The sequence below is a fragment of the Pan troglodytes genome, chromosome X (genome assembly GCF_028858775.2).
Source record: "Pan troglodytes isolate AG18354 chromosome X, NHGRI_mPanTro3-v2.0_pri, whole genome shotgun sequence".
Lineage (NCBI taxonomy): Eukaryota > Metazoa > Chordata > Mammalia > Primates > Hominidae > Pan > Pan troglodytes.
In genome coordinates this window covers 22159465-22174289 of record NC_072421.2, presented here as the reverse complement: position 1 = coordinate 22174289, position 14825 = coordinate 22159465, and the positions used below count along the sequence as shown (strand labels likewise).

The 14825-nt window shown below is 35.3% G+C and overlaps 1 protein-coding gene across 8 annotated transcripts in view; it reads right to left on the bottom strand.

Moving 5' to 3' along the window:
* Positions 1-14825, bottom strand: part of CNKSR2 (connector enhancer of kinase suppressor of Ras 2) — a 280256-nt gene that overhangs the window by 85638 nt on the left and 179793 nt on the right. For 4 of the 8 annotated variants that reach the window (XM_016943171.4, XM_024353188.3, XM_054676638.2 and 1 more), the window contains 2 exons: positions 7585-7674; positions 5708-5922 (listed from right to left, as the gene is read on the bottom strand). In XM_016943171.4, the coding sequence (XP_016798660.1) occupies positions 5708-5922; positions 7585-7674 (305 nt within the window). The remainder of the gene's footprint in view (positions 1-5707; positions 5923-7584; positions 7675-14825) is intronic. The other 4 variants (XM_016943172.4, XM_024353189.3, XM_054676639.2 and 1 more) reach the window with 1 other exon arrangement.

The following is a 14825-nucleotide window of genomic DNA, read 5'->3' as shown; positions in this document are numbered from 1 at the left end:
ATTGTTTTTTAGACATAATGCTATTGTGCACTTAGCAGACTACAGTATAGTATAAACATAACTATTATATGCACAGGGAACCTAAAAAATCTTGTGTGACTTGCTTTATTGTAATATTCACTTTATTGTGGTTGTCTGGAACTGAACATGCATTATCTCTGAGATATGCCTGTATTAGTCTTTGTATATACCACTGCACTTAGACTGGGCTTTACACGTGGTTGCCACTATACAACTGTTGTTAGGTTTCTGTTAAATTATGCTATTTTTTGAGGGGCAATATAGTATGCTAAGAGCCAGAGTGCAAATGTTCAAATCCTAGCTCTACCACATAATTACCTAATTAATCCATGTGCCTCAGCTTGCTAGTCTGTAAAATGAGGATAACACCAGCAACTGAGCTTCCTCACAGCATTATGAGATTTAAATAAGATAGTATTTGTAAAGTAATCAGAATAGCATTTTCATAATGTTTATTTACTTGCTAAATTAAAAAAAAATAAAAATGTTTTTTAACAGTTCTACCCCTCTTCCCTCCATCAAAAAAAGCCACAAAACCTCACAAATTGGCCAGAGTGGCTGAAAGTACTTATGAGACATAAAACAATTGAATGTTTGCAGTTATATCCTAAAAAAACAAAGATAGGCCACCTAAATGTTTGAATGTCATGAAAGGAATTATCCAGATTTTTGAACACCTACTAAAAGTCTGTTTTTAATCATCCAAAATTACATCAGTATTCAGTTTATGAAAGTATACCTACATACTGCTTGAATCTATAATCCAATTTTACTTGTTCTGGCATCTCAGCATGTAGACTTAAAATAAATGACTATTATTATTATCACTATTATTTTTGGAGACAGTGTCTCACTCTGTCACCCAGGCTGGGGTGCAGTGGTGCAAACATGGCTCACTGTAGCCTAGACCTTCCAGGGTCCAGTGATTCTCCTGCCTTAGCCCCGCAAGTAGCTGGGACTATAGGTGCATGCTACCACATCCAGCTAATTTTTGTATTTTTTGTAGAGATGGGGTTTTGACATGTTGTCCAGGTTGGTCTCAAACTCCTGAGCTGAGGCAATCCACCCGCCTTGGCCTCCCAAAGTGCTGGGATTACAGGCATGAGCCACCGTGCTCGGCCTAAGTAATTATTTTGTATATGAATTTAGTTTAGCAGCTTTAATGTGAGAGCAAGTTGTCATATGCACATCATATTGGGGAAAAATAAGTCCTACAAGATTTAAAGATGAGATTCAGAATAATTCAGTTATTCTTTAAAGACTTTTCTTACCACATCTGAATTTTACACACACACACACACACACACACACACACACACACACACCACACAAAAACTTCTGTCTGCCTTTTCTTCATGTACTCTCAGGTTAGATGAGGGCTTTGGCAGCTAACAGCTTCCACATTTTCAGACAGAATCAGTAAGTAGGTAAAATAAAGTTATGCTCTTTTGAAAAATGTCATAACATGCTTGGCTGATGGGCATATTGGAACCTTTGTAATGAGATGGCAGGGAAAGGAAGCAAGCAAGAACTAGCTGGAACTGAAGTTTTCAGCTGGAGTGAAGGAGGTAGGGTAGGGGATGTAAGGCAGCTAATCCTCTTGCATTGTTCGCCCCTGTGGGGTTGACCTAGGAGATGGAGGGGGCTATGTTTGCAGGTTGAAGACACTGAGAAAGCCACTGAAGTTCCTGTCAAATTTACTCACTCACTCATTAATTCACTTACTCATGACATTTTTATTGAGAGCTTATAAGGTACTACACATTTGTACTAGGTGCTGAAATACAGTACTGAAGAAAATGGAGAAATTGTCCCTGCTTATCATCATGAACATAGGCATACCTGTCCTACCATGTACAGGAGAGAAAGACACTAGGCAGATGTTCACATAAATATATAATTAAAAATCCCAACAAAGGTTTTGAAGAAAAACTACAGGATGATAAGAGAAAATAGGAGAACTGATTTAGTTCAGAGGGTAGTGGTCAGGGAAGATGTCCTTGTGATTTCAGGTTTAGATAGGCAGGAATTCTTGGGAGAAAAAAGAGATAAAAGCATTCTCAGCAGCGGGAATAGCATGTTGAAAAGGAAAGTGGTGGCAAAGAGCTGGTCAATGACTAGGGTAGCTACAGCACAGTGAATAATTTCCTTTTAAATAAGTTTAAGAAAAATATATATAAACTAGAATATCAGATATATGGAATTAATAAAAATGTATTTTATAATCCCATACACTTCTAAGTCTTCATTATAGGATAATGAGTTGAACCCTGAAGCCAAACAATATTTGTCTTGCTTTGTGTATTTTTATTGGGACGTTTTCCACAACAGAACAGTGAAGACTATACTCTAGGTGTGCTTATAAAGAACACTATATGCATGCATGCACACACCCCTTTACTTTGCTGTTTAAGGGGATTTAATGATGATATTATCTTGCTATTAAATTCATACTAAATTTTCTCTAACTTTTAACTTAAAATCTTTAGATTACATAGAGCTAGTATTACGGCAGAGATAGAAGCCTATGAAATGCAATACTCAATCTTCATAGTCCTCTTCCACTTAAGTCCTATTCCATTAAACATGGCCATGTTATCCAAAGGAGTAATTGGCAAAAATGAAGATTAGTGGTTCATCATGAAAGCGATTAGATTACAGATTGATACTGACATTGTGTTTTCAGGAAAATTTAACATAAGAAAAAAGCCTTTCATTTTTAAATAAGCATGTATAAACAAGTAAAAATAAAACAGAAATTCCTGTGAAATATAAAAAGCTATTATTTAAGCGTATGTTGTTTTGTCTCCAAGGTCCAAGCATTGTTAACTATAATATTCTGTTGTCCCAGCAATAGATCAAGCTAAATAACTATTTGTGTTTTATAACAGCGGCAGCTCAGTATGTTTCCCCGAACTTAACAAATAGTAACATGAAGCAAAAAAGAAATCAATCCAGGCACTGAAAACATTATTAACATCATCATACAAGGCCACATGTTTTTTCAAGTCAAGCCTTTCAAAATGCACTCATTTATTCATTAAAGCACAAATTCCTCTGTATATGGAATGTGTACCATGCACAAAGCAACAGGATAGAGTGCGGAAAGACCCCTGGAGTAGGTGATTTGGTTCTAGTCCTGACAACAGTACTTGTATTTTTTTTTTGCAAAACAGCTTTTGTAGATCATTTCTGAGTTTGAGTTTTGTTATTTGCAAATAGGGTTGCTGTGAAGTTCAAAAGACATATCAAATGTGGAAACTTCCCTGCTAACTGTGAAAGCACTAAATAAGGGCAAGGTGAGATCCTCAAGGGAACTCAAGAGCCTAGTAAAAACCCCACCAATTAGAGTTCTCTCTTTTACAACATTGGTTATAGATATCCAATATGCACTTGGGGGTTAGCGATTATTTTGCTTCTTCTAAACCTGAGAACAGAGTTAGGAAATACCCAGCCTTCTACTCTGGAATTGGTGTATCAGCATTATAGGGGAAGATCTCCCCCAAAGTTAACAATATTCCTTACTCTGTGCTGGTCCTCTGTCAAAAATTAGTTGAGATAGATGTCAACTATCCGGGAAATACCATGTTACAGATTCAAGACATATAATAAAAACAGGAGGCAAAAGTGGACTCTGATTTCTTTCTTAGAATAAATTTCTAGAAGTGAAGTTAGTAGACCAGATTCTTGATATACATAACTAAACAATGTCCTTCAGAAAGGTGGTAACAATTTATACTCCTCAAAAATATTCGCAATATTCCTGATTACCAATTTGGCTCACCTTTTACTGTCTTCCCTAATTTAATACTTCATAATTCACAAGACTTAACTACTTTCCTTCCGCACACAGTATAACATCTGTCAGGATATGCATGACAGAATGGAGCAGGCTGAGTATTTAAATGTGCCTTCAATGACTCACTACTCTCAGGATAAATCCAAACTTTTAATAATTTGTACACTCTGAGTCAAAGTGATGGTCTCTTCTTCCTTCTCTAGGTTCATCTCTCACTACCAACTACCCTCTCGAATAGGCCATCTGTCCCTCATCTTCAAACTTTTGTTCAGGGTATTACTTATGACTGGAACACCAGATTCTAGAGGAAGCTCAGTGCTCATACAGCTTTTCTGAATAGTGGTAATAACAAAAGTGGTCCCCTTTCAAACGACTAAGAGTACTGATTTCAGGCTGACTCTGAATGTCTGTGGAAAAAATAATAATTCAATCGATCAGTCATTTAATGGAGCAGATTCTGATATAGGCACTAGTGTCTTAGAGACTTTTGAGAGTATGTAACTGGGGAGAAGGGAGGGTAAAGAATGAGGCACCTAGGAGTGCTAATAACACTATAGTCCAAAAAAAACATTTTTCTACACTCTAGTTTTATGGAAGAGCTATAGAATAAGTAAAGTAGATGATTTAAGAGATTTGCTCAGAGAAACAACTCAATTGTAAGTTATTAAATCTTTCACATTTTGAATGCCTAGATGGTATACCTTCTACAGCAGGGGCAGATTAAAATTTTTTTGATATTTTAAGCATTAAGCACAATCATTCAAATTACTTAAAAACTTGCAGTCCATGTTTTTCAAGGGCTCCTAATAAGAAGCTATAGTTCCAGTGACACAACAAACTCCTTTTAACCAAAATGGTTTAACATGCATAATTTTGTGGATTAAATGTTCTTGCTAACATGATTCTCAGCTTCCACACGGCCATTATCCTAGTTTCTCATCATCCATATGGCCTGGACTTAATAGCCCTGCTTCTGATCTCTCAAATGATGCTCTGCACTAGAGAGATCCAACAGGCCGATTTGATTACGCAAGTTCCCAGTTCAAAATTATTCAATAGCTCTTTATTACTGCAGGAAAGAAACTAAGTACTTTATCATACAGTTCCTCATCTAACCTTTACCTATGACTCCAGGCCCATCTACTGTCCCTTCCTCATGCCATTTCCTCCAATTGTTAATAAACCAGCAATTATAAGCCACACAAAATCCTTGGAATATGCCACATAAAATCCTTGGAACATGCCACATTCTCACACATTTGTGGCGCACCTGCATATGCCTTCGCACTAAAATACTGCTTCTCATATTTTATTCTTCCCCCACTCTGAAGTCTTTTCTCATTTCCCCTAAAGACTAAGGCTCTATTTCTCCTATGTTCCTCTTATACTTTCTGCACCCACCCATCACAACAGTTAAGTTATACTGGGACTCTCAGCATGTCTTTCTCCCCATATAATGGTGTGTCACGTCTTCCCATTTTACCTCTAGCCCTACTCTCCATGTCTAGCAAATAATAGATGGTCATTTTTAAATGGAATCATGACTATATTAAAATTATATCTTTAATGTTGAATTTTATAGCTATCTGTGCATTGCATAGTATCACACTGATGATTAATCAGCTATTTATTATTGTTCTCCATCAATTTTGTGCATATTAAGTTATCCCATTAAAATCCAACTTGCTACAACTATGAACTCATTGAACACATAAACTTAAGAAAAAAATCAATTACCCATCATTTTTTAAGGGCATAAACTTTAAAGTTAGGCTCTTTTGTGAAAATCTAGTAAAAGGATAAAAATAACCTAGACTTTACCCAAAAGAGTCACTTGCCAGTCTTCCAATAAAAGCTGTATTGAAGAGTCTTTGAAATTTTACTTACATGGTATAGTGTGGTCTCTGGCACAGGAGTGCCCATGATGTCTTGTCTCAGTGCATCCATTTGTAAACTAGGTAGCAATGAATAGTGAGTTGGGCTATTACTCTTATCACCCTTCTTTTTTGACTTCTTCCCTGTGTCCTTTTTGCTGTTTCTCTGAAACATGTATTCTTCTTGAGCAATCTTTTCATTGCTCATATACCGAAGTAGAGAGTTTTCTATATAAAAAGAGATAAATACACCAATGTAAATACACAAATACCCCAAATTTACCATTCTTTCTCAATTGTGCTATTATTAGGTTGCCGCAAAAGTAATTGCAGTTTTTCCCATTACTTTTAATTGCAAGAACCGCAATTACTTTTGCCCCAATCTAATATATTTCATTTCAGAACTTTAACTTGATTTAACTTATAAAATATGTAGTGAAATACAGTATATCTTAATTATTTGGTATGATAAGACAATAAAAAATAGACAGTCGATAGATTATTTCTCCAAGTTTTAGCTTTGGACCAACTACATTAGAATCACCTCTGGAACTTGAATCAGAAATTCTAAGTGTGTGGCTTATAAAATTTGTAACAATCTCCCTCATGGGGATTTTGCCAAAGCCCAATAACAAACACCGGCCCGTGGCATGCAAGGTAGCACGCTTGGAGAGGTTAAGGCCCACATTAAGAACCAATAGTCAGGAAATTTAGTTCAGGAATTCTATGCTTAAATTGGTAGTCAGCTCTTAGTACTTCACATGGTTCCCCTCCCCATCAACAAAAGTCTCTAAAATATGAAGTCCCAAAACAGTGACTCTGAGATAGCATGTGATAAGCATTTCTCTTTTATACTTTTCTTGACTTATTCTATAGAACAAATGAGATTAGAAATTGAAGATTGGAAAATGGAATGAATACACAGATATAAAGGAATCTGTCAATGTTCCTGTATTTATCAACATTTTCAGAAATGCTCACTCCATAAAACAAGTATTAAGAAGACTAATGAATCAGATATTCATGCTTGCTTGTCCATATGGTCTGCGGATCTGTGCAGTAATAAATTCTGTATACTGGCTAGAAATAACAAGAAAACGGGTCAAACATATCATGAAGGAAGCTTAGTGAACTTACATTCTATGAATAGTTTTTTGTTTTGATTTGTTTTATTTTCCACCTACGACCTTACGGCTCTCTACTTCAGAAAGTCAAAGTAGCAGCATGACCCACTGGGCCCACCATACCCACACTTGATCAAATCCTATTTAGTAGGGAAATTTTCAGTTGCTCTCTATAGCAGGATAAGTGAACATAAAAACTTACTTTTGGTAGATCCTTCAAGAGTAGCCCACCCCCATGTAAGAAGATAACTCTGAGCAGCAAACAGAACAGGAAAAAAAAGCACGGTTTTTTTTTTTTCTATTTCTACATGGTTTTTGTTAGAAGTCACTGGCCCAGTTTCCATTAGCTTTTAACCCATGTGCTTCAATGCTCATTTTGAGGTTGATTCCATACAAAATTGGTGAGGTTGCATTGCAGACCGATGAGGACTGATGATAAACTCTTCCTATTCACTGAACTTAATTATTTTATGCAGTTTCACACTCCTGACCTTCTGTTCCAAATATTACCTTTCAAATAATAATCAGATATTTACTTTTAACACCATACTTATGTACCTGGAACCCCTTAGAAGGCATTCAGAGACAATATCTGTTTAATAATGGGTCAAGATAGTCAAATGTTGGTCTTACTTGGTTTTGTTGTACAATAAAGTCAATGATAGAATAAGTTTTCCACTGAAGCCATAACAATCTATTTATAGAACATTTAAATTTGCTTATTGTTCAAACAACCCAGCCTACACTGAAATTCTAGAACACTTACCTCTTCTACTATCTCTCTTCATCTTATTTGGATCTTCATAGTCCCCCACCCAATTATATTCCACTGGCATAGATATAGGTCGTAGCTTGCCTAAACACAGAGAACAAAGTTCACATCACATTGTTTTTCTTCCCCATGTCTGCTCAAACTTACACTGATTTTTAGCTAAAGTCTACCAAACACACTCACTCTTATGCAACATTATGGTTGGCATTTGTGCAGATGGAGAAAATGTGTTTTGAGCCAGAAGGTGAAATTGCCTATTGGCCAGGTGATAAAGCAAACTTAAGGTACTTTTAATAAATAATAATGAATAGCCTAGGTTAGCTCTCTTAGGAACCCCAGACTTTAAGGGTATAGTTTTTTTTTTTAAAGAAGATAATCATATAAGTGATTTTACTCAGTAACTGGATCTCTATCTTATTTCCTAACGTCCAAGTGTCTATATCTTGACAGCCAACCTCCAAGATGGTAGCTCTCTGTGTTTAACCTGACTACCAGACATTAACCCACTGTTTCAAGTTGGAACACCACAAGGATAACTTTTTATCTTCGCTGCTTCCCATCTCCTATCACCATACATTTTGGACACCACCATGCCTCAAAAATATGGTTAGATTCTCTTTCATGTCCTACAGCTGAGTCTGCTTCTAAGCAACTCTTTTGCTACAGTGAGCCTGTCCAGTATATAGATCCAAGTAATCACTGCTTTGGTTTGTTCCATTTCCCCCTGGGTCTGTATCCTTACTAAACAGCATTTTAATTCAGCAAGGAGAACTCATGGCAAAGACTTCAAGAATAACTTTTATTTTGGTGAGGCTGCAGTATATTATTTCTGTTCCACTTGAAATTCCTGAAGCCTAAAACAGCCAAATAAAATAATTCAAAAGTTTTAACAGGATACCTAGCAAAATGCCTGGCATGAAATAGTCGCTTAATAAATTTCTAGTGAATGAAAAGCGGAGACTCACACAGGACTGGATCATACAAATAATAATGGTTATTATGATTCTGATAATATTATAAACATTTATATGTCATTTGCCATATACCACATACTAAGAGTTTCATAAGTATTAAATTGTTTACTCCTGATAATTCAGAGAACTATACTATCATTATCCTCATTTTAACTGATGAGGAAACTAAGGTTATATAACTTGCCCAAGGACATATACCTGGTAAGTACATAGTATCAGGATTCAAACCCAGGCACTCACACTTACTTCTGTCATAATTCTTGGTGACTTCAATATTCACCCTCTGAGAGTCTGGCCTTTCAGTTTCTTGAGGTTCTCTCTCACACTCATTCCTGTGGTCATATGCTTAGTCTCATCAGCAAAGGCTGCAATCCCTTTAAATATCCAGCTTACGAACTACCACCTTTTGTATTTCTAGCACACTACCTACAGTACTCCAAGTCCAACAATTCTTCCTCCTTTAATCTATTAATACCTGTCATACCACGTTTCAGTATCTGTCAGTCACCTTCTGTCCCTGCAGCTTCCCTCCTTGCCCAGCTAAATTTTATGATTATTAAAATCACTCAATGTGCTTTAAAAAATTCTGTTAGGAGAATTCTAATTCTGTTCTTAAGGAAAAAGTATCAATCTTATGGCTTTTTATTGTGAACACTGATACAGTTTAGTCTGTTTTGCTAAGCTCTTTTAAAATCTGAAGATTAACTAGACATGATAAAATTATTAATGAGCCAAAAATGTAATATTTATTTAATGGCTTCCTTTCAAGGTATGCAAACAACTTTGTAAATGATCAACTAATATTCCAAATTCTCCAACAGTGTATCTCTGCTCTTTTACACAGAGGGAATTTGAGTGAGATGATCTGAGGCAGGATAGGTAGTCAAGGAAGTAAACATGTCCTCACATGGCGACCATACAGTTAACACAATAAGCCCCAGCACTCACACTGTAGTCCAGCTCATTCAAACACAGCTATCTACAGTAAGGAATTTCCCCTGCAGGGAGCACATGCATTTTGATTACACCTGTCCTCAGACCGACCCTTTGTTCATTATAATAGTAAGCAACACACCCCTGGATAGAGATTTAAGATGCTAATGAGACATGCAATGTATGAACAAGTATGTACAGCTACTATGCATGTGCACCCAGAGGACAACCAAGAATATGCTTAATAGCAACACCTCTTCCCACTCCTTTATGAATAATTATGTAAGACTCTCATAAAGGGAGTCTCCCTAGTGCCAGTCTTGGTGGTCTCATCCTTAGGAGCAGCTCGCCCTGAATCCTCTCTCAGGGTGTACTGTCTGTTCTGAACCTAACTTTCATAATATTCTTTGTCCTTTGCAATAAATTGCTCTATACTATATCTCCTTTGCTGTGTGTCTCTTGTTTAAATTCTTTTAAGCTAAGAAGAACCGAGGTCTCACAACAGCCATCTATAGATCCAGGTCAATATTCTGCCCATCGAAAGTAGGGTAAAGGTTTGAGGGAAGGTCTCCTTTTGTTATGTCTATTCCCACCACTTTGCACAGTCAGTCCTCCAGATTTTCAATGTTATGAAGGCTGTATTTTCAAAATATCTACAATTTATTTCTTTAGGATCTGGTTTTAGAAATAAACTCTACTTCAGCATGGGCACTGAAACTGAAGCAATTAACAGCTCTAGCACTGTTTTTACATGTCATCAAAAAATCTTTTGAAAAGTGAAAATCCAATAAATAAGCAGTTGTTTCACTTGCTCTATATGTTATATATATTAAAAAGCTAGTTAGATATTTTTTGAAAATTGGTTGTTTGGAGTCAAACATATGTGCACAAAAACAAGAAGAAACATACTTCACACACAGAATATGAAATACATAATTGTATTCATTATATTTTGCGTCATCTCTGAAATTCTAATGGAGCTAAGTCATTGAAGCATGTAATTAAGCCCTTGATATGTCTGGTTGTATAATTAGCCATAGAAACAATTATGCAGAAGATTTTTAACACTGACTTTTCCGGGGGTGACTTTTTTTTTAACAGAATTATACTGTATATTACTAATACACAATTGAAGGAAAATATACTAAATTAGAAAAAAACCGAAAGAAAAAGCTTTACTGAAATTTACTTTTGGAGAACATCAAGGTTTTGCTTTTATTAGTTATAAAACCATAGATTCAGCAATGCAAATAAAAATAAGTATTTTAAAAAATAAAGTATATTATTGATTTAGGTAGAACAAATAATGTTGCTTATAAGTATTGATTTTTAATTGTGCTGAAATATTGAAGTCGACTTAATAAAGCAGTTAAACCAATAACATAAGGTAACATTCTTGTATAAATAGCAGTCCATGGCAGATTGAAAAATAGACCATGGCTTAAATTATTTCTAATTCCAAATATACAGATCATTGATTACAGCTTGAAAATATGTTTGCTACTGCATGTATACAGCAGCATTTTAATTTCACAGGACAGCAAAGTTCAAATGGAAAGATAAATTTATGATTCAATGTTTTAGTGCTGTTGGTAAAAAACCAAGTGAAACAAAACACCAAAGGCAAGAGTACTATAAGCATTATAGACTTAAATCAAATATATGCTATTATTAATACATGCAAAGTATTTTTATACTCATATGACTTTTTAAGGCTTTAATACAAATGGATTGGTTTAATAAAATTAAATACATCTGACCCATTCCTGTGTAAATGAACATAAATAAAACATAAATCTCTGAAAAGTAATCTGGAAAAGTTTAAGACATGTCTTTACATAGTAGTACTTATATTGGTTTTTGAAGTTGTAAAGTTAAGATTACTAATTCATGATAAGAATAATAACAGCAAAGAATATAATCTAGAAAACGAGGATTAGGGCCCATTTAAATATTTTTGCTGACCACTTCTTAATTTTTTATTCCTTTAAGTATAAAGCATGTATTAATTGCAGAGTTCATTTGGCACCCTATCATAAGCCTTGTGATACCACTGTGCTAGTGCCTCATAATATAACCATTATTTTATTTGGCTTTTAATATCTGTTGCACATCTAGAGTTTTTTAATTGGTGTCTCCATAGAGGCAGACATTTTGTGCTGTATTTATTCCTGTATTCTAATAAATGTGGTAAAGGTAAAAGATAAATATTTTTATAGAGGCACACAGAAAAAAAGATAACTATTTTTTGGATTTTGTCTGAATTTTATTATGATATTGATGGCAAGTAGGTTTTTAAGAATTATGGACTATATTCAGCGCAATTAAGCAAATGTAACACAAAATACAATTTTAAGAATATAGACAGTGATGAAGTGCTGTATAATGATATATCCTAATTACTGTATTTTAATACAAAATTGCTATGCTTTAATGCTAGTGTACAACATTGCTTGAAAATAAACTAATTTTTACCTCAGATAAGCATTTTAGGTGATATCACAAATGTTACAGTCCCCTTTGGCAGAGTTAACTGCTCACTACTGGGCTCCCTAAGCTTTTTCCTAGTGCCTTTAGCATATATACAATACTTATTATACTGTATTGTGACATTAGGGAGATCTCAAATTACTGGGTTGCTCATTGGATCCTATTCCCTCCGACCTACTCAAGGGCATGCCTTGAGCAATCCTCCTTTCTTTCTCCTGCATCATCAACTTTTCTCTTTCTACTCAGTCATTCCCATTAGCATATAAACATGCTGTAATTTCTCCAATCGTTTTTTAAAAAGTAACTCTCCTCACCCCACAAACCTCTACCCAGCTACCACCTTATTTTTTGTTTCTCTTTACAGAAAACCTTGTAGAAAGCTTCTTTATATTTGTAGCCCCCAATTCTTCTCCTCCCCTCTTGAATCTTCTCCGATTAAGCTCTTGTCCCCACTATTCCACCAAAACTGCTATTGTCAAGGTTTTTAGGGCCTCCATGTTGCTAAATCCAATACACAATTCTGAGTCCTTGACTTTTCTGATGTATCTGTAGCATTAGCACCGAGTACTACTCCTTCCTTGAAACACTTTCCTTACCCGGCACCCTAAGACTCTGTCTTCTGATTTTCCTCTCTTCTTATCATAAATTCACATGCATCCTTCAGAGCTAAGCAAAAATGTCATTTCCTTAGGGATACAATCCTTGGCCTCTCATTCTAGGTCAGGATTCTCTGTGTTTGTCTCATTTCCTCTCAAAGTTCTTCTTTGTAGCATGACAATTATAGTCACGTAAGTATTTATTAATTTAGTTACTTGAATTCTGTCACCCTTCTAGACTGTAAACTTCATGGGAGAAGACAGACTTTTCTACTGTCTACTGTGGTATCTCCCACACTTAGCGCAGTACCTTAAACACAGTAACTGCTCAATATTTAACTCATTGCTTGTTAAGAAAGTAAATAGGGGACTTTCCTCAGACACTAGACCAAAAAGGATCCAAGCTATATCATTAGTTTCTATTTTCGTAGTTTCTTTCCCTTTCCTTCCTTCTAATTTTCCATTTCCTTCTTTTCCTCCCTCTTCCTTCCTTCTAAGGCAAGTATGTTACCCTCACCAATACTCTTCATTTTTCTGACAAACTGAGCTTTACAGAACTGTTTGCCAATCAAGTCAGGACTAGTTCTGTCTCTTGATTTCTTATCTACATACATTCCCATGTTGTCTGTTGAAACACCACTGAATTGCTGCCTTTTTCATTTGTATCGCTTTTAAAAACTCTCTAAAAGCACGCTAAAGTCATTAAGTTTCAGAGTAATAAACAGCACCTGAGAAGCAATCTTCTCTTACAGTTGTCAAAGATTTAAAAAAATTTTCAAAGAAATTTCTCCGTAAGTCTGACATGCCCTTTAATGTTCACAAAAAAGCTTTCTCTAGAGTCTCAGAGAAAGTATACACATATACACATCTGTTCTGAATATTTTAGCCAATATTTTGATGAAAATGAGTATAGTAAGTATAGTTAAGCTATATGCTTGCCACATACACCCATCAAAAACCCCACATACCAGACAGAAAAATTACTTTCAGATGGCTGACTGAATTTCTAGGAAAACATCCTGGGGTTATTTAAGGTAGAGAATCACACATTTAAAGAGGAAGTAAAACTGAATTAAATGGAAACTCAGTAATTTTTAAAGGATAATGGTAACATATCTGGATCCAGTAAAATAAGAATGAACGATCTGATCTTTATAGCCATATTTTAAAAATTTCATTTCTGGATAAAAGAGGCTGAAGAAATTGGTTTGTAAACATTTCAATGTGAGGATTATTTAAGGATTACCTTTAATGACTTATAAATAATACAAATCAAATATAAACTTTGTATTGATTAATTTAAAATCTTTTCAGTTTCATTGACGGAGAACAAAACCAGTTAAAATCTCATTTCCAAAATAACCCCATAAAAAAAGTGGGCAAAGGACATGAACAGACACTTTTCAAAAGAAGACATACATGCTGCCAACAATCATATGGAAAAAAGCTCAACATCGCTAATCATTAGGGAAATGCAAATCAAAACCACAATGAGACATCATCTCACACCTGTCAGAATGGCTATTACCAAAAAGTAAAAAAAAAAAAAAAAGAAAGACAGATGTTGGTGAGGTTGTGGAAAAAAAGAAAAAAGGAACTCTTATACACTGTTGGTGGAGTATAAATTGGTTCAGCCATTGTGGAAGACAGTGTGGCAATTCCTCAAAGACCTAAAGACAGAAATACTATTTGACCCAGCAATCCTATTACTGGGTATATACCCACAGGAATAGAAGTCATTCTATTATAAAGACATATGCATGTGTATGTTCATTGCAGCACTATTCACAATAGCAAAGACATGGAATCAACATAAATGTCCATCAATGATAGACTAGATAAAGAAAATGTGTCACATATAAACCATGGAATACTATGTGGTCATAAAAAAGAACAAGATCATGTTGTTTGCAGGGACCTGGATGGAGCTGGAGGCCATTATGCTCAGCAAACTAACACAGAAACAGAAAACCAAATACTGCATGTTCTCACTTATAAGTGGGAGCTAAATGATGAGAACACATGGATACACAGAGGGGAACAACATACACTGGAGCCTTGTGGAGGGTGGAAGGTGGGAGGAGGGAGAGGATCAAGAAAAACAACTAACGGGTACTAGTCTAAATACCTGAGGATAAAATAATCTGTACAACTAACCCCATGACACAGGTTTACCTATGTAACAATCCCACATTTGTACCCCTAAACTTAAAGTTAAAAAAAATCATTTCCAAGAATAAGC